The sequence below is a fragment of the Nelusetta ayraudi genome, unplaced genomic scaffold (assembly GCF_046127955.1).
Source record: "Nelusetta ayraudi isolate G7.1 ecotype Tasmania unplaced genomic scaffold, CSIRO-AGI_Nayr_v1 ptg000041l, whole genome shotgun sequence".
NCBI lineage: Eukaryota > Metazoa > Chordata > Actinopteri > Tetraodontiformes > Monacanthidae > Nelusetta > Nelusetta ayraudi.
Genome location: NW_027466091.1, coordinates 2,162,121 through 2,187,209, shown reverse-complemented (window position 1 = coordinate 2,187,209; position 25,089 = coordinate 2,162,121). Strand labels below are relative to the sequence as shown.

The following is a 25,089-nucleotide window of genomic DNA, read 5'->3' as shown; positions in this document are numbered from 1 at the left end:
CCGTGTACTGCAAGCCCGTGTACTGTAGGCCCGTGTACTGTCGGCCCGTGTACTGCAGGCCTGTCAACAAATTGATTATCCATTAATTTATCCAATGAAATCAATCAATTAACTCTGCGGTTCTCCTGTATTGCGTCAAACGAGAGGGAGGTTAATCGTGATGCCCCTCCAGCTCACACGGGGGCGCTGTGGCCTGCGAGAACACGTGGTTCATTTCTCCTCTCAAACTCCTTTTTATTGATTAGCCCTTAAACTGTTTCACTGCGAGACAGCAACACTTGAGTTAATCCACGATCTTCCCATTAATCAATGGATTCATGGATAATTGACATCCATAGCATCCAATAAACGGCTCCTGCTCGCTACGAGTGCACCAGAAGCAGAGTTCCACGAAGAAGAAGAAGGAGGTTATTTTTGGAGATGGAAGGGCATTTAATGAGGCAGCGTCGCAGGAGGAAGTGCAGCTACGCCGGTTATTCTTGCCGCAGGCTCGACGTGTCGAAGATCCTCACAATTTGTTTATGTGATTTCTTTCTTTGGCTAATTATTTATTTGCCTCCTCTCATAGAGAATAGGTCCAGACGTGTGCTGGAGTGGCATTATTAGTCATTAGAAGAGCAGCCATTAAATCCACCGATGCAACAAACACGCAGCACTTTCATTTTATCTTGAATGGGAACGCACAGCTGTGGCGGACTCTTTATTTTGCTCTTATTCAGACTTGGAAATTTGCAGTATCGTGTGAAGAGGTTCGGCTTGGCTTCATTCTGAAAGCTGCCAATCATGTCTTCCAGTGATGGGACACCACAACCACAACCACAACCACAACAACATGACTACACGCTACAAAATGAGCCCTGCTGTCTTTCCCAACACTGTCCGCTATGGATTCACCGCTGGCGACGAGGTTTTCCGATTAGACGAGGAGGTATTTCATGAGTGCTGCTGGAGGGTGACGCCCTCCTCCTCCACCTCCTCCTCCTCCACCACCACCACAACAGCAGCACTTTGGCTCCCATGTGACGTACACCGAGTACAGATTGTCTTCACTCAACACTCGTTTATCACATTTCTCCCATTCCGTTCAGAACAGCAAAGACACTTTTTTTTTTTTGCCGTAACAGCCTTTCACAGTCATGGTAGGTGAGCTGTGTCAATAAAAAAAGAAAAGAAAGAAACTTCTGAATTATTGTGACGCCGTTGACATGCTCAGGTGCAGCAGCCAGTTCAGCTGGAGATTTGTGATGGAGAGGGTGGACGCACAGTCACACTCGACAGAACACGAATGGGGTTCTTCTGAACAGAGCCGACACTCAAAAAGTTGCCGTTGGTGTTTTCCAAGCACGTCTTTGTGAGTTTTAAGAAACATGTACTGGAACGTGATAAAGGGTTCAACAGAGGGAGGGGGCCGGTGGGGGCAGAGCCAGCGGAACCCGCACTCTCAGCTGGGTCTCCTCGGGTTTTGTTCTCCGCCTCGGCCTCCTCAAACACTCTTGCACATCGTTGCCCTGTGTTTGGTAGTTTGTTTTAGTGTCTATTCACGTCTGAGATTTAACGGAATTTCATCGCACAGCGTACAACCAAAGTCTGCAAGCATCGGACCTTAAATCTTGATTTCAAAGCTGATCATTGTGGGAAAAAAATAGCTCAGTGGCCTCTTAGGGATGTAGACCTGTTCCAACACGTGCCAGCCAATCACGTGGCAGCGACTCAATGTATTTTGGGATGTTTTGCTGGAGTTCAAGCGGAGCATCACAGCTGGGGAAGAAAGGAGCCTGAAGTGACGTTTGAACGTGGCCTTGTTGGCCTTGTGGTTGTTGGTTGGTCTATGGTTTAAAAGGAATCTTTCCAACAAGAGGAAGTGTCCAGTAAGGTGGAGCTGAACCTCCAGGATGTCAGGGGTCAGAGGTCAGAATGGGGCAGACTGGTTTGGAGACCGTAGACAGGCAACAGGAAGTCAAACAACCGCTGGTTACAGCCAACGCCTGCAGAAGACAGTCTCAGTACATCCAGACCCCTCTGTTCAGTCTTTATTTGGGCGTGTGTGTTACCAAGGTGTGTTACCGAGGTGTGTTACCGAGGTGTGTTACCAAGTTGTGTTACCGAGGTGTGTTACCGAGGTGTGTTACCGAGGTGTGTTACTGAGGTGTGTTACCAAGGTGTGTTACCGAGGTGTGTTAACAAGGTGTATTACCGAGGTGTGTTACCGAGGTGTGTTACCAAGGTGTGTTACCGAGGTGTGTTACCAAGGTGTGTTACCAAGTTGTGTTACCGAGGTGTGTTACAGAGGTGTGTTACCAAGGTGTGTTACCAAGAGTCCGACCGTGGCTAATAATGGCCATCGTAAAGCTCGGCGAGCCTCACACAACAGTCCATTTAGCTGACGTTAATGTACCGCAATCTTCTGCCAATGCCAACAGGGAAAACCTCCCTCCGCACGACACTCGGGACCAGCACCATTCCTCGGCTGGGATCCCTGCAGTGCAGATTGAATAGAAAGATGCGCTAAAAGAGGACGCAATGATCTGTGCGGCGAGTTCCACCAAAGAGAAACCACGAGGGGGGGGGGGAAGAAGGCGTCACTGCATACAGCACAATGGGTCGGAGGAGATAAACGTGGCACTTCTAGCGGAAGGTCTCGGATGAACGGCAACGCTTCTGAAACAAAAAAAAAAAAAAAAAAAGCAGATCGGCGTTGACGTGACTGAGCCCAAACACTCCGATTGTGTGATGAAAATAGAGCCTCGCGTCCTGCGTTGGGCAGAACGGGGAGTTAAACAGGAGAGACGGATTATAGGCCCGGCTTTGCCAAGTACAGGCTTTGCACTATGCAGTGCAGTTGTAGGCTACTTGTACTGTAAGCCTTAAAGCGTAAATCCTGACAAAAAAAAAAAAAGGAAATGTTTTGGTAGGCAACGACCTGAAGTTGCAAAGGCATAATAAATCTCGTGCTTGTTGTAAATATGACCATTCATTCGTTATAAGAGCGATTATACGTAAACGAGTATAGCGTTAACATCTTTGTTGTTTGTTGGACGCTGGCAAACATTTCACAATGCAACAGAAGGTTGTGGCATAGTTTCACTCCAATCAGCATAAAATCAAAGTAAAGCTCCGTCGTGAAATGTCCAGTTAAAGATTCCAGAGCTGCGGTGTCAATTTGAGGTTCACCATCTGCAGCGCTTCCCTTTCAATAAATATCCTAAACTGTTTGTTTGGACTTCAACTTTGCACAGCAGATGTGCTCATCCCGCCAAACTCCAACCGACTGCATTTTTAATCTGTGTTAAAGCTAATAGAAAAGTTTAACAAGTTTCCATAAAAAGCAAGGAGCGACTTCTGCACCGGGCTGCTCTGAAAAACCACAGAAGAAGACTGCAAAGAAGACGCTGCTACGAGGCAGCATCGCTAACAGCTTTACTGATTTCTGCCATAATCCCGACTGGAGTTAGCATGATGAGCTAACGAGTGCCACTCACCACAGGGCATGAATGATTTCTGTGGACTCTTTAGCCAAATTGCGTGTGAGATGAACCGAAAAGATTTGAGAAACATTCACCTGGTGTTCCGGGTTCCTCTGGACCCCGAGTCCGCTGACACAGCCTACAGAATATACACCACAGCACGAGGAGATGCAAAGATCTTGCAACGTCCAGATTTCCCTTTTGTTCAACGAGCCAAACACAATTCAGCCCTTTTGCTGTAAAAAAAAAAAAAAAAAAAAAAAAACACAACTGTGTGTATCTTAGGTTTCATTTGGGCCCAGGCTTGTAAGAAAATGCAAAACATCATCTTCCCGAGTCCCAGACCAACAAAAACAAAGATGTTGCTCCAGTCCCAAGCTAAAAAGCAGCAGTTAGCTCTTTATTTCGCTTCCTCTTCTCGACGAATAAAAACAAACCAATCCCTGAGCTTCTTATTAGAACTCCGGGGGAAACTTTAGAGGTAAACACTTCAACACGCAGGGAGACACACAGACACAGAGGAACTCCTGCATCCTCAGCACAGTGGAATGCAGGAGTCCTGTTGCTAAATGGGGAACCTCTATCCTGCAACACCCTGTATTGGGATGGACAATACACACGCGCACGCGCGCACGCACACGCACACGCACATGCAGGACACAATGAGAAGAGCGGCATTTGCATAAGACGCTAGCATTTCATAAACTCAGACAGGAATAGCATCAAGCTGGACGCAAAGACAAGGCGAGGAGAAGCGGGAGACAAGCGGGCGTCCAAAACACCACAAGAAGAGACGGCGAAATCTGCAAAGCGACGGCCGGGGGGGGACGTTCAGCTGCGTTCAAAGACCCTCCGAGGCAAAACATCTGGGCCAATAGTCGTTCAAAAACACACGGGTACGCAGAGGTATGAGCCGTGTTCAATGACATAACTCTGTGTGAAATACTTGATATACCTTCTGCGATGGGTGCTGAGAAACGTGTTTTAAAAGGCCCTTTAATTTCGTACAAATGGAGCCAAAATGTCGTGAAAAATGCAGTGGTTAGCGCTGCCGCCTCGCAGCAAGAAGCTTGTGGGTTCGATTCCGGGCCTGGGACCTTTCTGTGTGGAGTTTGCAGGTTCTCCCTGTGTCCGCTGGGTTCTCCAGGTTCTCCCTGTGTCCGCTGGGTTCTCTCCGGGTTCTCCCTGTGTCTGCTGGGTTCTCTCCAGGTTCTCCGGCTTCCTCCCACACTCCAAAAACATGCATGTGAGGTCAACTGAAGACTCTAAATTGTCCGTAGGTGTGCATGTGAGTGTGAATGGTTGTGTGTCTCTATGAGGCCCTGCGATGAAGTGGCCACTGGTCCAGGGTGGAACCCTGCCTTCACCCTGAGACAGCTGGGAGAGGCTCCAGCAGACCCCCAGGACCCTGAGCTCGGGACTAAGCGGGTATGGAAGATGAATGAATGAATGAATGAACAATTATCAGTGACGTAGCTGACCGATGAAATCATCCTGCGAGAGAGTCTTTTGTTGTTGTTGTTGTTGTTTTTTACTTTCTTCTACCATTTGCACAAAGATACATGTTGGCGGATGCAGTGAACAGTTTGGAACAACTGCCCATGTCGACAGTAAGCGTGCGGCGCTGACACGGAATGAATTACAGTAAGTTTGTTGGCTGAAAGCTGAGTGATAACATCAGCGTCTTCTTACCCACACTGTCAAATCATCCATCATCTCTGCCCAACTTCACTCCTCCTCTACTTCTTCTGCCCCTCTGCTACTACATCTGTCTGCTTTTTCCCCATTCTCAAACACGCGTCAAGGCCCAACACACACACACACACACACACACACACACACACACGCACACACACACACACACACACACACACGTTCCAGGAGATGATGGCTGTCACCTTTGTGTACTCAGCCTCTTTCGGGAGGCTGCAATGCAAATAACACCCTGATGAATATTCAGAACGGATTGAGGACGGGGTGGGGGTGGGGGTGGGGGTGGGGGCGTGAGGGGAGAAGAGTGGAGCGGGAAAGAGAGGGAGGTGAAGCAGGAAAAATTGAAGGGTGCAGAGGAGAGAAGCCAGGGAAGCAAAGGAGTGAGTGCGGACTGGATTGGGGAGATAAACAGAGACAAAGTGTGTGTGGATTAGTTAGGGAAAACAAGTCGGTGTGTTCCAGGTGTGTGTGTGTGTGTGTGTGTGTGTGTGTGTGTGTGTGTGTGTGTTCTGACCCATTTCCCATATTTTCCCATTGACTGGCAATGCAGCTATGACTGACTTTGCTTGTTTTGTATTCAGTTAAGAAGCATGGACACTCAGGTATATGAACATGTTAGTGTTGTGTATTATAATGATGTTTTGTATTTGTTATATAAAGTGGTATAGTACTTTAAATAAATTTAAAAAAAAAGGTCCCATATTTGACCAACTTCACATTTAAAGGCTGTAAACACCGGGTTAAAAACACTGTTGTTTTTTTTAGAAATATGGAGTTTGTGTTTTCTTTATTTAAATTTTGCGAGGCGGCTGCAGCAGCAGCGGTGCAAGGAGTGTTCTGAAATTGGTAATAATACGAAAGCATTAATAATAATGTCACATTACCATGTAGTTGAAACGGTGATAAATGAACCACTTCAGATCCATTTTTGGGGGTTTTGGGGTAAAACGAATCTTGATCTGAGTGAGTTTGGACAAACACTCGGCCTCAATGCAGATGCAGAGGCACCTTGGTTTCAATCCCCTCCACGTCTTCCCTCCCTGCATGTTACACACAATGTTTCTGGAGCCAATCTTGGAATTACCACCATGATTTATACGCTCTTCTCTTTTTTTCCACGCAGCTCACTGTTACTCATGACCCAGACCACATTTAGCCTTCTTCAACCTGAGGGTCTTTGCCTCCTTCCAGTCCCCATTTAGACTCATCAGGCCTCGGACACTGCTGAACTGGAATATTCCAGACTAACCCCCCCATCACCCCCCCGTCACCCGCCTCGGGCAGCAGGCTTTCCAATAACAACTCAAAGCTCCTTTGCATGCAGCGGCGCCTCAGCTAATGCCGAGGTGCTGACAGCTGATGGATCTATGAATCAGTTATCAAATGCCAATTTACATGTGCAGCCACGAGAGCGCTTCGTACATTTTATATCTTTCAAAAGGCAGCCGACGCTCGGTATCGCGCTGTTTAATCCATCTTTAAACGTACACGTCTCGGCGACCCCCCCCCGACCCCACAAACGAAATTCCTCCTTTAATGCAAGATTGGATGTTTTTTTGTTTTTTTTTTCGTTTGTTTGTTTAATGATTCACACGAGCGCAGAAGAAGCCTGGAACACATGAGAAGAATTAATGAGGCTTCTTCACGGCGCTGGCGTCTCATGCAGCTCTATCTCGACGATGCACGGTGCATTCGCTTGTCAAGCGGAGGTGATTTGGACGGGTCGACTTCACACGCGGCGGCTTGGCGTCGAGGCTCGGCACGTCGCCGTTCCTCGTGCAGAGGCAGAGAGGAAGGGACGCCAAAGTGGGTTCGTTCTATCGGGTTTTTCCCCCTCGTGAACGTCCACGATAGCGAAGGTTGCTGCTGGAGTCTTCTTCTAGTGCATCCGCCTTCAAGACGAGTTCATGTTTATCTGAAAGCACTCTGTGGCATGCTGCCGACAAGGCCTTTATAGTCGGAGGTGACCGGACTTGTTGCTGGAATAACCAGCGACAGGTTCAGGAGCAGCTCACACAGCCACCGCTTGGAAAAGTGAGGTTATTTTACTCGCCGGCCAACAAACTCTTACTGGTGGCTTTGTGATGCCTGGAAGAAACAACATGGTTGATTCCCAGTTTGTCTTATGGTGTTTGTCCAAATATTATGTTTTTGTTCGTGTGAAACGAGGCAACGGACACACACACACTCAAACACACAGCAACAATGAGAACATCCTTGCTCCTCAAAGCCATTGATTTCACCCCAAATGTCCCTGTCACTATCACAAAGGCAGTATTTGTGAGTGAATATGTGTGTGTGTGCGCATGCGTGTGCATGTGTGTGTGTGAGAGAGAGAGTGAGCGAGTGAAAGAGAGAAGGAGAGAGAGAGACAGAGAGAGAGAGAGAGACAGAGAGAGGGAGAGAGAGAGAGAGAGAGGGAGAGAGAGAGGGAGAGAGTGAGAGAGAGAGGGGGAGAGAGGGAAAGAGAGAGAGGGGGAGTGGAGAGAGAGACAGAGACAGAGAGAGACAGAGAGAGACAGAGAGAGGGGGGGGGAGAGAGAGAGAGAGAGAAAGAGAGTGAGAGAGAGTGAGAGAGAGAGGGTGAGAGAGAGAGTGAGAGAGAGAGAGAGTGAGAGAGAGAGAGAGAGAGAGAGAGAGTGATACCAGCAGAGAGGACTGGTGGGTCCTCAGAAGTATTTTCCCTCCTCTGATCCTTGGGGAGAAAAAAAAAATCCACTAATCCCAACTTTCACTGAGGCAAACATCCCCAGAAAGGGGGTAGGGGGGGGGGGAACTGGGCAAAAGAATAAGTGGCGCAAATAGACTAACGCCTGAAAAATAAACAATTGTGGAAATACGAGGCTAGACGAGAGCAGACAAACAGTATTAAAAAAGAATGTGTGAAAATGAGCAAACAACCGGCAGGAGGCGGCGGTGTGTGTGTGGGGGGGGAGAAAAAAAAGATTTTCATTTTAATATTTAATCTGGATGTGTATCGCGGCGGCACCGAGCGTTCCCCCTCGCTCGTCAGCAATCATCTTACTAATTAACTAGCCAAACAAGGGGAGCACACAGTTCAAGACGACACAGCTCCAACTGGGGGAGATACTAATCACTGTGACCCTTTCCAACCCCCCCGGCACTCAGGGACGCCGAGGCGCTCGGCTGAACACGGATCCCAGGTGGCGGCGTGGCAACGCGGGGTTTCCGAGCGTTTCCAGGGTCCGTGTGGTCGTTGGCCTGCTACGGTTAGGGCTAGGGCTAGGGTTAGGGTTAGGGTTAGGGTTAGGTTTAGGGCTAGGGTCAGGGTTAGGGTTAGAGTTAGGGTTAGGGTTAAAGTTAGGGCTAGGGTTAGGGTAAGGGTTATGGTTAGGGCTAGAGCTAGGGTTAGGGTCAGGGTCAGGGTCAGGGTTAGGTTTAGGGTAAGAGTAAGGGTTAGGGTCAGGGTCAGGGTCAGGGCTAGGGTTAGGGTTAGGGTTAGGGTAAGGATCAGGGCTAGGGCTAGGGTCAGGGTTAGGGTCAGGGTTAGGGTCAGGGTTAGGGTCAGGGCCGACTGGACCGGATCACACAACGACCCATCACCAAGCCTGGAGCTGGCTCGCAAGGTCAGTGGTGGGAAGGCGACTTTTTCAAATAAGATTGATTGCAATTACAAGTTACCCTATTGAAAGTAGTGTAGCTATTTCAATTACTTTGTAAAAGTAATGTAACTCATTACGTTTGATTACTTTACTCTTATTTTCTTTTGCTTGTTGTCTGAACAAATGAAAATAAGAGCAATCTATCAATGAAGACAAAATGAACATTTTCAGGCTACATTTAATTACATTTTGATTACTGTTCTAAATTTTGAATAAGTGTTTCGACGACAACGTAAAATGACAGCCACGAGGGCAAACTTCAATATCATTTTTTAATGTGAGGTCTGAAGGGTTAGGGTTAGCCCTAACCCTTAATCGACAGCATAAAATCCTGACATCTCTTCCTACTGCTGCAAGGCCGTGGCTAATGACTTGAAAGACGAGGACCTTCTTGAAAATCTTTCCGTCAATGTTGCTTTTTTTAAATTAAATTTGCTAAGGACAACTCGTGATGAGGATGCGAGTGACGTTCTTCATGAGTAGCAGGAATAGAAAGACATGAATTCTCGAGGAAAGTTGGCGTTCAGTCTTTTCGGTGGACTTGTGGGCTTAAAAGGACTTTACAAACTCTCAGTTGTCTGGGACGGATGTTCTACGCGCTCCAATTGGTTGAATCCGTGACCCAGTGACGTTCCCTTGAGGCTGTGACTGCATTGATCGACGCTAATCCCGTTAGCGGCACGTGTGCTCCCTTCCTGCTTTTGTCGCTTTGCTTTGGCGCTTGTAAGGAGCGGCAGACCGCGATGGCTAATTGCTACTAAAAGAGAGGAAGCTGATTGGCTAAGATAAAAGCTGAAAGTTTCAGATGCGCTGGAAAAGGAACTTTTTTCTTTGGTCTGAGATTTTCCTGCCAAGGTGGACGAGGGAGAGCCGCTAGCTGCGGAAATCGAGCCTCGCTTTCGTTTCTCTGCCGTTCTTATTCAGACAAAGGAAATAAAAAGGAAACAAATAGACCATGTAAGGAAAACCTGGGGTTCTGGTGAGTACAGCAGGAAGATTCTGTGCTCCCTTTGGTCTCAGATCTGCACCTGCGCGGCTTCAACATGGCACGACGCTGATTCCAAGTGGCAGTTATGTCACAGTTTTCTCTCCGCATCCATCAGGGTGACGTGGGAGGATCATTTGGACTCCTAACCAGGTTGGGAAAAAAAAACAAAAAACAATGCAGCCCACAAAGCAGTCATCCTGTGTGGTAATGTGCTCAATGACAGCCAGAAAAAAAAAAAAAAAAAAAAAAGGATGAAAAAGAGAAGCAGCTCAGAATCAGGGGCCGCATCCAAACATGAATCATCAACGTTTGAAAAAAAAAAAAAAAAAAAAAAAAGGAGCCTGGCAGCACGCGTACAGGAAGAAAGAAAATCTCTTTGTTGTTGTCGTTGCCGTTGTTTTTGGAACATTTTGCCGTCAGTCCGGCCCTTCTGTTTGTAATATTGTACATTTACCTTCCTGCGAGGGATGAACGACAGCGCAGCACAGCAGCCATCTGCCTGAGCGTTGCCGATAATCCCAGAATATTTGCCTTGTTCCTTCCTCTACAATCAACCATGTGAGGCGTCTAAGAAAATATGTTTTTTCTTGGGTGGGGGGGTTCCAAGCATGAGTGCCGGTGTGTAAAATGTTGCGCGGATGACTGACACGTCCTGCACGTCTGCCGCGATTGTTCAGCCGTAAACAGATTAAATAGTCTGACACTGCTGCTACCGTCTCTAATGGGCCTCTGAGCACAAGGTTGCAACTACTGCCTGAAGGCAAATATATAAATATATAAATATATATATATATATTTTTTTTTTCTGATCATTAGTATCATTTTTTTTTATCAAGGCTACACAATGACTATATCCTTTTCTTTCTCGTTGCTTTTCTCCCCCCCAACATTGCTGCTGAGAGCTGCAGACATTCTGTTCTTAGAATCCCAGCTGGACTTTCAAAGTAAAGTCCTGGGGTAAAATGGATGAGAAATAGACGAGGCATTGTGTCTGCCAGGCTGTCTGCAGGAAAGACGTTCAATCCCTCAAAAAAAAAAAAAAAAGTGCCAGACTGAAACCGTGACAGAAACGTGCACAATTTTTGGCAAATGTACTTCTTTGCTCCCTCCATCACTTTACGTTGTTTTTTTGAAATCAAATCTCTGAATTTAATCACCGCAGAGGTTTTTTTTTTTTTTTTTTTAAATCCATGCCTCCTTGTGTTTGCTCTTCCCTCCTCGCTCCCTCCCTCCCTCCCTCGTCTGCTTCTCTTGCTTTGTCGCTCGTGTCCCTCCATCACCTCGGCAGTTTATCATAATCACATCACCTCGGTGTGATGGAGCACACTTAAGGCTTATTATGTGGCTCAGGCGCGCGTACACGCGCACACACACACACACACACACACACACACACACACAAAACACGCACGCACACACACACACACACACACATACATGCAGGAATGAGATCCTCTTAAGTGTTATTACATGTCTGACTGTGCCTCTAACATGGGAGATTATGCATGGGACTTTATGCCAGGGCAGAGGGCAAGGGCTGCAAGTGAGATGAGCGAACGCAGACACGCACACACACACACACACACACACACACACAAATACAGACGAGCATGCACGCAGACATGCGCGCAGAGTAGCGCATACACGCACAGAGAGCGTTTTGTACAACAAAGACAGAGACAGAGTGTCTGCAAGGGGAATCAAAGAGGCCACCTCAAGTCCGTGTGTGTGTGTGTGTGCGTGTGTGTGTGTGTGTGTGTGTGCGTGCCCACATGCACTCTAAAGCACAGCGAGCAAGGCTGAACAGAGGCGGCGTGGGTGCGTGTAGGATGGAGAAGTGTGTGTCCGTAGATACAAGGCAGAGATAAATAATGTGCACAGTGCAGAGTATTTATTTCTGTCTGGGTGACAGCGTGTGTGCGTGTGTGTGTTTGTGTGTGTGTGTGTTTTGGTCAGCAGGCAGAGGGCAAGATCCAGCGCAGGCGAGACACTTGTTCTTTTTATTCTCCAGCATCCCCACACGACCTCAGGCAGGAGTGCTCAGGCAGGAGTGCTCAGGCAGGAGTGCTCAGGCTGATCCTCTCACCCTCCTCCCCACTCCAGTGTACATACAACAGAGGGAAGCAAACAACCAGGGGGGACTCCTGACGCCGCATGAGAAGAACCAGCAGGGCGCTGTGCCTCTCTGTGAACGCTGCCCCGCTGCCACTTTTTTCCTCCAGTCATTTGTGTAATTGTGGTGTAATTGGCAGAGCGGAAGGTGCATGAGCTAAGAAGCTGCAGTTTCTCGGTCGGATACTTTTATTTTTTCGCACTTCAGGTGCAGACCAGCTTGTTGACTCCTGTGAGGTTTCAAATTGAGTTCAATCAGGCTGCTGGGGGACTCTGGATGTGTGAGGTGTGAGCAACACTGGGTAGCAGTCAGTCGCAGGCAAACCGACGTTTCAAGCCTTAAAACACAAACTACAAACATTTGTTTCAACTCAAATTTAAAATGCGACTTCTTTAAAAGAGGGACTGAGTTCGACAGAGTTGCTTCCAGGTTTTCTTAGAACTGCTTTTTGGAAGAACTTCTCCTGACGCAACACAACCACAAAGCCACATTTCTCTGCATTCTTCTCGGAAAGATTCTCCTCTCTTGCCGCCGCCGCGTTTTTCTTTTTCTTTTTTTTCCTCATACTGCTGTATATCCACCGGGGCGCTCCGAGACGGGATGTTTCTGAGTGATAAATTTGCACATCTGTCACTCGTCAGCGCGGAATCCCTGAAGTCGGGGAAATGATGAGGCAGAGATGGGAGGCAGATACGCCTGCTTAGCCTAGATCAGGGCTTTTAAACTTGTTTTGGAGCCAGCCAACCAAAAAAGAGGAAATTTGTTCCCTGGGATGCTGCTGCAGGAAAATAGAATGCCGCTTGTGCGGGGAAAGCATGTAGGTGACCTCTCCAGGCTCCACCCCAGGGCCGTTTCAGGGCAGAAACTCCAGTCCGACTAAACTAAATGGGATCTACTTCTAGTTTTATACTTTTATGCCTCTTCTCATCAACCTACAGACCCCCCCCCCCTCCTCCTCTCTCTCTCTCCCTCTCCACCAACCCTCCCCGGGTTTTTTCCTCTCTCCTTAGATCGCTGGTGAATATTCATGAGGCTGTTATTTGCATTGCTGGCTCCTGAAAGAGGCTGAGTACACAAAGGTGACAGCCATCAACCTGGGGAGGCGGCGGTGCCGAGACATGAGAAGGAGTGAATGAGGCGGAAAGGAATAAAAACCCCAAAGATAAAAAAAAAAAAAAAAAAGAGGAGTCGGGGAGAAACCCGGCAAAGCGTGTAATGCGACGCGAGGAAGTTCTCCCCCACCGGCGCTCTTTTTTTGTTTTTTCTTGCGCTCCTACCTCAGTGTGAACTGCTCCATGCTGGAATCTGTCTTCATGTAGACGCCGAACGACACGGTCTTGCCCAGGCGGACCGGGCTGGCCGGCACCAGAACGTCCACGTTGTCGTCCAGCCGGAGCCTCTCGCCCTTGGCGGCGACGGGGCCGAGGGTCATCGCCACCGAGCCGGCTTTCAGCATGTCCTGGAGGCCTCCGTCCAGCAGGGGGCTCCACTGGCCGCCCAGACCCAGGCCCAGGCCTCCGAGGGGGCCGAGGTTGCTGGGACCCGGGACCCTCCACGGCTCGTTGAGGGCGGGGGGGCACTCCTGGCCCGCCCCCTCCACCGGCACCACTGAGTAGTAGACGTCCACCGGGGGCAGCGTCGCCTCCGGGGGCCGTTTCCTGGCCTGCGGCGGCGCGAACCAGGCCGGGGGAATCTCCAGGCGGACCACGCAGACCCCCGACGGTCCCACCAGACGGCAGCCGGCCGACGGGGCCAACTCGGCGCCGTCCCGCACGGCCACGGCGCGGACGCACGGCAGGAGGACCGGAGGAGGCGGGTCGGGCTCGTCCCAACGCCGGCCCACCAGGTAGAACAACACCTGGAGAGGGCAGACAGGAGGACACAGCTGATTGGCTAGAGTGACTGAGGAGGAAGAGTTTGAGCTCTTCTAAATCTAAAGGTCAGACCTTGACCTTGACCTTGACCTTGGCGTTAGGGGACTGTCGGAGGAAATAGGAGGGAAGTAACAAAGTACAAATACTGTACTTTTTACTTTACTTTGTATTTTTTACTTGACTAAATTTTTTAGGTATCTGTACTTTACTCGAGTGTTTCTTCTTCTGTTGACTTTTTACTTTTACTACCTACATTTGTACACAAATGTCTGTACTTTCTATTCCTCACATTTAATTAATTTTTGTTGTTGTTATTTGAATTTTTGTGTCTTTAATTCTTTAGGAGATACAAATTCTGTTTAAAGTAACTGAGCTATTGTCATAGTTGTTGTGTCGTTGAATATGAAAGTGGATCACATTGTACAGGGAGGTTATTTTACCTTGACGTGTTGTGACAGTGCTGAACCAGGTCACCACCGTCTCAGCCTTTTTTTTTGTGTGTGTGATGCAACTTGCAAGACGCAGAAAGTGAAATAATTTGTAATAAGAAGGGAAAAACGCCTTTTACTGACAAACCCATTGAAAAACAAGATCTTAAATCGGTGTATCATTCCTTAATCAATTTTTTAAAAGAAAACCAAAGACAAAAAAAATTTAAAATTTTCATTTTGGTTGTCAAAACAGTTAAACTAAAGAGAAAAATATTATTTTCCCAATTGTGTGCTCAGTTGGACAAAATGGACAAAATGGATGACAGACGAGTGGAGAATTTGGATCCTTGGATTTGAGGCAAGGTTTGTGACCCTGAAGTGCCGCGTCATTTTCCAATCGAGCACAAAATATGAATTTGGAAAAACAATTTGTCATTTGTTTGTTGTTTTTGTTATTTCGGCTTTTCTTTCACCCTGAGAAATAAACATACGAATGATACGAACACGAGCTAGCATTAGCCATAGAAGCAAAGCGGCCGGCACCTGTATCCAGGGACGTGTGGATCCCACTCTAGGCACCACCACTTGGCCCTTCACCCTCCAGTTCAGCGTCACGTGGCTGTTGCTCAGTAAGAGGTGCGGGGGCGGGCCCTGAAGGAGCTCCACCGGGATTGGCTGCTCGGCGCTGGCGTTGCCGTAGCTGCAGTTGACGGCGGGCAGGGTCTGCGGATTGGCGGCGCCCGGCTCCAGCTGCCGGAGGAAGAAGGGCTCGGTGCGGGACGACAGGCTGCCGTTGCGCATCACCTCCTGGTTGGCTTCGCGCAGGAAGAAGGCCGACTCGGCGCCGCTCAGCTGGCACTGGACGGGGAGGTAGGTGGGCAGCGAGGGGGAGAAATGGGACTGGGAGAAGTCGGAGGCGCCGCCCGGCCCACTTCCTGCGGCTGCGGCTCGGCCGTCGGGCTCTGAGGGAGAGAGAAGGCGGGGGGAAAGTGTCAGAACACAAGGATAGAATGGTCGTCGTCGTCGACGTTGTGTTTTCTCTTAAGAGCGACTCGACGTTGAAAAATGCGCAGACACACGGAGCGGCTCCCAGTTTTGTATACAAGAGGGATGCAGCATCATACATTTATTCATGCTTTCTTTCTTTCTTGAAAAAAAAAAAAAAAAAAACTATTTTGAAAAGCATTATACCAGTATACATCAAAAATGACACATAATACTGTTGCAGTTTGGTTTCATATATTAACATGCATTTATTTATTTATTCATATCTCCCGGTGTATTTACCAGGCCTCCCCTGCAAAGATGGGGTTTGAAGCAGGGGATTATCAGGGGCCAAAAAAGGGGCGAAGAACGGCCGCCTTTTATTTGCTCCTCTACGGTGCCGCTGCAGCCACAGGGGGCGACGTCACCCACTGATTCCTAGACGCTGATAAGTGCGGCGGATTGCCTTCGGATGAGAACGAAATGTAAGTATATAAATATAAAAATAATACAGAAATCAGATCAGCACCATCACGTTTGGGTTGGCTAGGCTATTTCCATAGAATATTGGGTGGGAGAGGTATCATCAACAGCGCTTATTTAGTGGTGTGGAGTCTGTGGAGGAGTTTTAAATGTTTGGCCAACAACCCGGCAGCTTGGGGCCGTGAGTTAGTGAGGAGTTCTCAAAAGTTCAGGATAATGATGCAACATTAAGTTTGATTTTTCTAGAGAAGGTGTCTGTCAGTGGACTCTGAAGAAACAAGGCAAGTCTGATCACTACTGCTTCTGTCAGCCAAATTTCTTTGTCTTTTTTTTTTTTTTTTTTAAATACAAGAGTCTGGAAAATATTGTGACATCACAGAGGGCACCGATACTTGCCCTGAGGTATTTGTTAGACTGCAGAATTTAAGTGATATCAGTTTGGAGCTAAATATGCTCTTTTTTTTTTTTTTTTAAATGGCGCTCTCTAAATATTGGGTTAGAATAAAACCCTGCCTGGTAAAAAAATAATAATAATAATAATGGTTAAACAATTTTGGTAGCGACATTTAGGGCCGGGCTGTGACATGTGCACGTTGGCAACGTTTAACCCAGCGTTGGTAGAGCACCAAGTGACAGCAGATCCAGGCATTCCGCATCATTAGCAAAGCATAAGGAGGAGGTGCTGCAGCTCAGATACCAGCAAGAGAAGGGAGGAAGAAATAGACAGACAGCCTCCCATGTTCACGCAGCAAAGAGAGCGGCAGCGGCGGCTCGAGACAAACACACACACACACACACACACACACACACACACACACAAACATAGACGCACACACAGAGGAGCTGCTTTGTGACGAAAAGAAAAGAGGGGAAAAAAATTAAATGTGTGTGTGTGCGTGCGCGTCATTGTGTCGCCGGCTAGCGGAGTGTGAAAATATAATGAGGGTGGGACGGCTGGAGCGCTGTCTGGGGCAAGTCATACCGAGGCGACTTCACAAAAAAAAGAAAAATAATGGCAGAAAAATAAAGTGATACCCTGGCGCAGCGCGAATAGGAAGCCTGGGTTGTGGTTATGGTGCATGAGCACGTAAGGCTGCATTCATAATGGAAGAGGCAGACAAAAGGCGGAGGGGAGAGGAAGAAAAGGAGAGGACGGAGGTGGAGGTGGGGACGGAGGGAATATAAACAGGCTGAACGGGGAGACGGATGGGGAATCAACGGGGAGACGACAGAAAATAGGAGAAATTCTCGAAGGCGGCGCCAACACCTGCCTTCCAAGGAGCGACTGCAACAGAACCGCAAAGTTTTTCCTCCACTCAGACCTTTGGTCCCGACTGGGGGCGGAGCAAAAGTTTCTCAGAACAACTCGTGAAACCGAACTGCGCACGCGTAAAAGATTCAGCCGAGGGGAGTGAGGTGGACACGTTGCCAGCACTGTAACGGGGTTTGTCCTCAGCGTACACAATCATATATCATGTTATCTAATGTCTGTGTGAATATGGGGGGGTGGGCGTTTGTCTGTGTGCGTTGGTGGGGAGGGGTGGGTCCGTATGGGATGGGGGGAGGGGCAGTGGAGTTTTTTTGTTTTTTGTTTTTTGTTTTTTTTCCCCTCATTGTTACTATTATGATTGTTGTTCTTATTATCAATATTCTTTGTTTTGCTTTGTTTCGTTTTGTTTTATTTTGTTAGAGCACTGTGGGTTGCACATGTTGTGTATGAGCAGTGCTATACAAATAAAGTTCATTCATTCATTCATTCATTCATTCATCTTCCATACCCGCTTAGTCCCGAGCTCGGGGTCACGGGGGTCAGCTGGAGCCTCTCCCAGCTGTCTTAGGGCAAAGGCAGGGTGACACCCTGGACAAGTGGCCAGTACAAATAAAGTTATTATTATTAATATTATCATTATTATTATTATTACTATTATTATAAACAGGTGGGTGGGTTCTCAGTATGAGAAAGGTTTCTTTCTCTGTACAGTTTGGTCCATACGTGTCACTGGACTCGTTTGTATTTATTAAATGTGAATTCAGTGTGACCTTATAACAATTGGTCTGCCACCATTGTCAACAGGAGGTCTTCACCAATGTTAATATGAAGAGCCAACCACCACCACCACCACCACCACTAACAGCAGCCCTCGTCATGTCGTGTGAGGCCACCCACTCAACCAACTCTGGGCTCCAATCAGCCCAGTGCATCGTCCTCCTCGCTCTCTTGTTGCAGGACCCTCCTTTTCACTGGAGTCTATGAATGTGTGTGTGTGTGTGTGTGTGTGTGTGTGTGTGTGTGTGTGTGTGTGTGTGTGTGTGTCTACGGGAGTCTCGTGAAGCATATGTCCCCGTCCCAAGCAGGGGCCTGGAACGGCAGGCGGGCACACGCACGCACAGAAGCGTACACGCCCATACACACAGAGCCGCAGGTGGACCCTTGAATGGCATCGTGACCGACGACGGAAACAAACAGAGTGGCAGCATTATCTCGTGCGGCATTACAGCAAAAATCCTTCTCAAAAATCTCCACCTCTGATGTTTTTTTTTTTTTAAATCATAGACCGAAAGAAAAAAAAACAAAAAACAACAACCCTGCTTCCTTTTTTTTCTCTACTGTATCCATTTGAAAAGCAACTACTGAGTCCCTGAGGCACAAAAAAACAAAACAAAACCATCTTTCCCACCTCCCATTCGGTGGTTGGCGGTTCTCTACAAGTCAAGGATGGTCCTCAGAAATCTGCCGGCGACGCTGGCAAAGAGCACCGGCTGCTGCTGGAGCTGGCGAGGCCCACATTCCCTGGCAGCATCGCTCTGGCAGCCAGCAGCACACACCCACCCTGCCCTGCTGCGCACGCCGTCTGCGTCTGCGTGTGTGTGTGTGTGCATGTGTGTGTGTGTGTGTGTGTTGCATTTGTGCGACATGTAAAAATGCATGAATGGAGGAATTGCTAGTCAACGGTGCTGGGTGAGTCTGACAATGCAATTCAATGCGGGCTGTCAAAAAGGTGCGTGTGTGTGTGTGTGTGTGTGTGTGTGTGTGTGTGTGGTTGGGAGAGTGGGGAGGTCCGGGGGGGTTGTTGGACAGGAACAAAGCCAGATGTACTGAGATTTGATGAGGCCCATCTGTGATCATTCTTCCCTTCAAAAAGTGCCCACCCTGCTCTACTTCCAAGAGTATGCACGCACGCACGCACGCACGCACGCACGCGCGCACACACACACACACACACACACACACACACACACACACACACACACACACACACACACACACACTGACGGAGACGCACACACACACACACACAGCCAATAATCAAAACACAGTGAAGCGTGTAGGACAGGAGGAGAAAAAGGGGTGTGGGTGGGGGGGGGGTCAGCGTGGAAGCAAGGCATGATGGGTGAGCGAGCGAGAAGGCAGCGAGCCCAACCGTGTGAAGGTTGTATTCACGCCGCTGTGCGACGCCCCGCTGGCTCAATATCCGGCGCCAGACATTCAAAAGTGGTCGCACGGCGTCGCCTGCGTCAGCCGAGCCTCCCGCAGAAATGAACGGGGCTGATTTATTTATTTATTTATTTTTTTCCTTAAAGGGAAAGTTTGCATAAAAATGCTCATTTCATCCATTCACCAGTCAGCTGGACGTGGACCGGATGTGGACCGGGGAACTTTGCGAGCGGCTACAACGTCGCCATGGGTCATGGTGCCAGGTGTCCAGGCGTGTCCTGCCTGTCCAGGGCCGTTCACGCGGCTTCCAGAAGGAATGACCTGCATGTACTTGATTTAACAACACGAGAGCGGCACCCAGTGAGGAGGGCTGGTCGGAGCCTCCACTGAGGAGGGCAACCCGTCATTTTTAAGTGAACCGGCCCTTTAAGGCAAATCTTTTATTAAAGAAAAAAAAAACCCAACAGGTGCCTGTTGGAGAAACTTTCCCCTTGTCTCCTTTTAAAATTCAGTGAATTTCTACTTCATTCGCCTCTCTTTGCCTGTTCTGTGCACATTTGTTGTTCTGTTCCTAATCAACGGTTTCTTGATTTCCTCCCTGGGATAAAAACGTCAGCATGTTTTTTGTTTTTGTTTTTTTTCCCCAGCATCAAGCAGCACACTTTTCTTCCTGCAGCGATCCCGCCGTGAAAGCCCTGAAGAGAGCCGCCCTCGCTCCGCCGTTTATTTCGCCTCCTTTTTTCCGCATCTTCAAAAGCTGCAAAGAAAATGTCCAAACGGCCTCGGATGAAAAGCATGAAAACACCAGTTTGCTTTCAGAGCGTTTATCTGCAGAAGCAAATGACTTGTACAGCGGCAGATGGGGCGGGGGGTAAAAAGGGTGGGGGGAGGGGGGTGAAAAGAGAGCAGGGCACAGCACAGACAAGGCTCAGAAAAAAAAAAAATAGGGGGTTGGGGGGGGGGGGGGATCCATCACGGGAGAATTTCCTGAAAAGAATGAACTCCATTTATCACACAGATGGCACGCAATGAGTGAGACAGAGAGAGAGAGAGATAGAGGGAGATGGGAGGAGTGAGGGGGAGAGGCTGACGGATACGGGGAGGTATCTCAGCGGAGAGGTGGAGGGAGGAGGGGGGGAGCTAAAGAGTGGCGATAACACGGCCAGAGAGGATGAAAAGGACGAAGGTTCCGTCTCCGAGCGCGGCGCTCATCACGAGCGCTCCGTTTGTTCCTCCCTCTCTTTCTCTCTCTCTTTCTCTCATCCTCCCATCGTCCTCTCCGTCCCTGCAGCCCCGGCAGCCCCTCGCCGATGCCCCCCACCCCCCACCCCCCCTTTTTTTTTTAAGGTTAAAAATGAAATTCAAGTTGCTTTTCTTCTCGTTCAAAGTCAACGTTAACGCCGTTATGCATGCCAAGCATGACGCCCGGCGTCGTTTTAGGCCAAATTAAAGGAGAGAGGGAGAGAGAGAGAAAAAAAAAAAAGAGTCAGTGAGCATTAAGCAAACCACCAGCTGACGATAATCAAGCAAAATCCCTTAAAAGTTGACCGTTTAGAAATAATGAGATGGATTAAAGTCAGCGGGGAGTGTTTTCTGAAGACGGCTCCACTCGGGCAGCTGGAGTTGTCTGGTTATTGCATGAAATGACCTTCTGCCGGCGCTCTTACCCATGATGCAGTGTGTTTTGGCTAAACGTCTCCTGTGCTGCTTTTAACCGATGCTGATGTTGCAAAACTGCATTTCTGGAAAGCAGCACGTTGTGATGTCCAATTCACTGTGTTTTGTTTTTTTTTTGCAGTTGTAAGGCGAGCACTTCTGGGTTTTTTTTTGCTGTTATTTTATTCGGTACCATTTGGTGCCGCTAAATAGGATGGGTATGATATGAGACCCGAAAGACGGCACAATATGTAGAGATGTACTGTTTGGCAAAACTAAAACACAGCAACATAGCAGTCCAAAGTTAAACTACACGTGAAATAACTTGAAGGAAAAAAGGTCGACTCCATCGGAAAGGTTACAGAACACAGAGACGCGCGGCCAGAACGGGAAGAGTTGGTGCTCAAATGATGGGTTTGTTCACAAATCACAGAGTTCCTCGGGTCGAAAGCAGAAAAATACTGGAAAACAGGGCCGAGGTCGCTATAAAACAGAAACAAATCAAAGGTCATAATTCATCCCAGGAGGATGCTGATGAAATTCTGATTCAACCCGCCCAGCGCTTCCTGTCAGGCAGGCGGCTCCCACCCAGAACTCAGCCAAACATGACGGTTCTGCGGGGCAGCGGCTACTGCTAGTGAGTTTGTCCTTGTCTGTGAACGGATGGCAGAGTCCGGCAGCTCCCACACGGCCCTTCCACACATCGCTTGCTGATTGATGTGCCGGGCCTGCTGGCGCCGGTGCAGTCACACTTCCCGCAGATATGGTCCAACTACCAACCCTCTGCTCTGCCACTTAACCCCAGAAAAAACAAATCCAGACCCCCCCCGCCCCCCCAACTCTTCCCAGGGAAGCCCTCCAACTCTTCTCCCTGTGCATCCTAAACCCTGCAGTGATTCTGAAACAACCATGTTGGGGGGGGGGATATCACAGTAGCTTTTCATTACTAATGCCACCAGCAGCAGAGAAGGCCGGTGTTGCTTGGAGGGAAAATTAGCATCATCATGAATCATTTGGACAATGAAAGATGATCTTTATCTCTATCTTTAAAGGTCCAGTGCGTGAAATATTGCTTGATTTATCATCTTTACATTAAACAAAAATTAAACAAAAGTGTATCTTGACAGTACAATAAAAGTGACTTTTGTTTTCCTACCCTTTCAATGGTTCTCATATATGTATAAAATATAGAAAGGGTCTCGCTCCCAGGTAGTTGCCTTCTTGCACCACCATATTTCTAAGGAAGCCCGGTGTGGACAATCCAGGCCGCCTGACAGCACGTTTCACATTTAGGGTGAACGCTTGCATCCGCAAATATACCGACGAAGAAGAAGATGGGTAGACGAGGTGTCCAGGTTTGCGCTCGCAAGCCACCGTAGTTCACCGGCAAGCTCGGGAGAGGGAGGGTACGGACTGAAGTGAACGCCACTGCAATCTAAGACAAACCGCCCGCTGTCGCTTTTTCTTCTTAAAAAAAAAATATTTACACACCGGACCTTTAATCATTGCTATCCTCTGCTTTCCCAGACAAACACACGAGCGAGCTGAGCCGACCCAAAGTCGACTCGTGGACGACAACCTTTCCCCGTGTTCCCATTAAAACACGCGCGGCCCGCGGTCAACGCATCATTGGGGTCGGAATGGAAAGTTCCCGCAGGGTTGTGAGTGTGCGTAACCGGGCTGTTCTCGCTGGCCTCGTGCGGGTCAATTGCACGGGCCCATTATGTTTGCTGTTTGCTAAAGATGGTGATTACGGCAGCACGGCGTGCCAAGTGCACATCTCCCCGGAGAGCTAAAAAGAAAATTAGCCCTTGTGTCTCTTGCACAATGACTCATTCTTAGCTTTTTATCTTGACTTTTTTTTTTTTATTTCCTTTCAACCCCTCTCGCCTTGGAAGCAGAGGGGGGAAAAGAAAGTAAAAAGCATGCTGAGGTTGAAACGTGTCATTCCGGGCGGAGAACACTTGTCAGCGGCTTGTCGTGTGTTGCACTCTGTTCCTCTTGTTGTGTGAGGTTTCCTTTCTCTCTTTCTTTTTTTTCTTTTTTTTTTTTTTCACCCCTTCTCTGTTTTTTTTTTTAGTCTGGCAGCAGATGCAGGGATTCACAGAGAGCAATTTCAAAACGCTCACATTTCCACTGGCAGAGACGGAGGGGAGGGATATCTCACAGAGGGAGTCAAGCAGCACAAACGGAAATGGAGGCGCGGCGTGGAGGAAATGCTAAGCGCGCCGCCTCCCAGCGGAGGAGCCCCCCCGATGGCTGATGTCCCCTCGCAGGAGGGAAAAGAAAAACTTTAAACTTTGACTCCAACAAAACAAAACGGGGAAAAAAACAACAGTGGGTGAACTGACACTGAGATAAAGCCAAGAGTGCCTACGAGATAACGGGTTTCGCTGCCAAGTTCTTCTTCTTCTTCTTTTCCTTTGCAGCTTTTCCCTTCAACAATCTGATCCGCATGTTTGGACTCGTTGGACAGAGGTTTCAACGCCCGATGTCTTTCCGGACAAAACCCTCTGCATTTCTCAATTAATTTTCAAATTATGTTTGGGTTTCTGTCAACGATGGCCAATTTTTTTTTTTTTTTTTTTTTTTTTTTAGTAAATATGCAAAGAAAAATGGATAAAATCCTTCAAAAAATGATATTCCCTGTTTATTACCAAAACGGCGCGATGATGTGAAGCCAGCAATTCTCCTGGCGGCGCTCCGTTCTTCCATCTGACCAGCCAACGAGTAAAAGGCCATGCAGCCTGGACCGGGGGAGGGGGGGGCTTATATTTATTTTTCTAAAATTAAGGAAAGAGGAGAGTGGAGGAATGAGTGCAGTGGGGAGTGAAAACAGTGAAGTAGCACGGACGAGAGAGGAGAAGGAGTGATGAAGGCTAATAGGTGGAGGCTGAGGGTAGGGAGGGGAAATAATAGAAAACCAGACGAAAGATCATGAAGATAAATGCAGAGAGGAAGCCGAGGAGCAAAGAAGAGTCGGAGGAAAAGGAAGCACCGAGTCCGAGTGTGTCATTCCCACTGTGCACTGTTGACATGGCGTACGGTCTAAATGAAAAAGGGGTGACTAGGAGCGAAGTCAAATAGGATGAAGACGGATTCATTCAGTGTGCAGCAGATTCCAGACGTCAACTCTGACCTCCGTGTTTCAAACCTCCGGCAGAGAGAGTTTTCTGAACTGAGACGTGGATCCTTGACCACTGACATCCACACCTCTGCATCGTGTCGGACGCAGAGGTGACCAATCAACGTTGATAATGTGTGGGGCCGCACAGTGTCAACAATAACAAAAAAAAAAAAAAAAAAAAAAGAGTAAAATACATTTTTTTTTTCTTTTTTGCGCAGGATGGCCGCGTCATCCATCCCTAATCTGTTTACAACTGTAATCTGGTTAGGGCCGACGTGATTAACGTGCGGCAAATTAGCCGAGCGTGGCTGCGGATCATCAGACTGACGCGGTAACGAGGGACCGCGTCAGTCCCACTCCACTCTTTCATCTCCGTCACTGCCACTTTCTCTCCCCCTCGCCCTCTTTTTTTTTGAAGCTGCGCCTCGTGTCTGCGGCTTGTTATCCGTCTCCTCCAGTCTCGTATCAGTACCCACCCACCTCCCCTCCACACACACACACACACACTCCCCACCCCCGGCTGTCACCGGTCTCTCGCTCCCTGTTTATCAGTCGCTCTCTGTCTTATTGCCATCGATCAGCGGGGCGAGTGGCATGAGCACAAACTTAATTAAGTCTGACAAGCGGCGGTATTTTTATCGCCGCATCTGAAAACAAACCCCGCCAGGGCGAACGGGAGCTCGCCGGGTCAGGGAAAAAAAAAAAAAAAAATGATAAAAAAAATAAATAAATAAATAAAAATCATGCACAGACACACACAATAGGCGCGCTCACTCCGCTTAAAGCTATATTTGTTTTTAATTAACTTTCAGGTGACTGTAGCGCTGATGATGGCGCCCGGGTTGGCCCCAGTGGGGGGGGGTCGGTGGAGGTGAGGGGGGTGAGGGGTGTAGGGGGGGTGAGGGAGTGTCACCGGCAGCGGACGCGACGACAAACAGCGTGTTTGGATCGACCTTCGGCTCGGGTCGCTCGCTGTCTTCAAACATTATTACAGCCAACCTTTAGCCAGCATTAACCTTCAGCGCAGAGTGATTGTTTCAGGAGTTGGTGTGGTGTGTGTGTGTGTGTGTGTGTGTGTGTGTGTGTGTGTGTGTGTGTGTGTGTGTGTGTGTGTGGTTGGAGGTGGGGGGTATACTGTTGCACTTTTTTCATCTTTTTTTTTTTTTTGTTTATCCTTGTGGGAAAGTTGTGGCACGG

The 25,089-nt window shown here is 48.4% G+C and overlaps 1 protein-coding gene across 1 annotated transcript in view; it reads right to left on the bottom strand.

Moving 5' to 3' along the window:
• Window positions 1-25,089, bottom strand: part of LOC142893123 (transmembrane protein 132C) — a 107,456-nt gene that overhangs the window by 22,039 nt on the left and 60,328 nt on the right. Inside the window, exons 2-3 of the mRNA XM_076033403.1 lie at window positions 14,750-15,168; window positions 13,179-13,759 (exon numbers count right to left, since the gene is read on the bottom strand). Coding sequence (XP_075889518.1) covers window positions 13,179-13,759; window positions 14,750-15,168 — 1,000 coding nt within the window. The remainder of the gene's footprint in view (window positions 1-13,178; window positions 13,760-14,749; window positions 15,169-25,089) is intronic.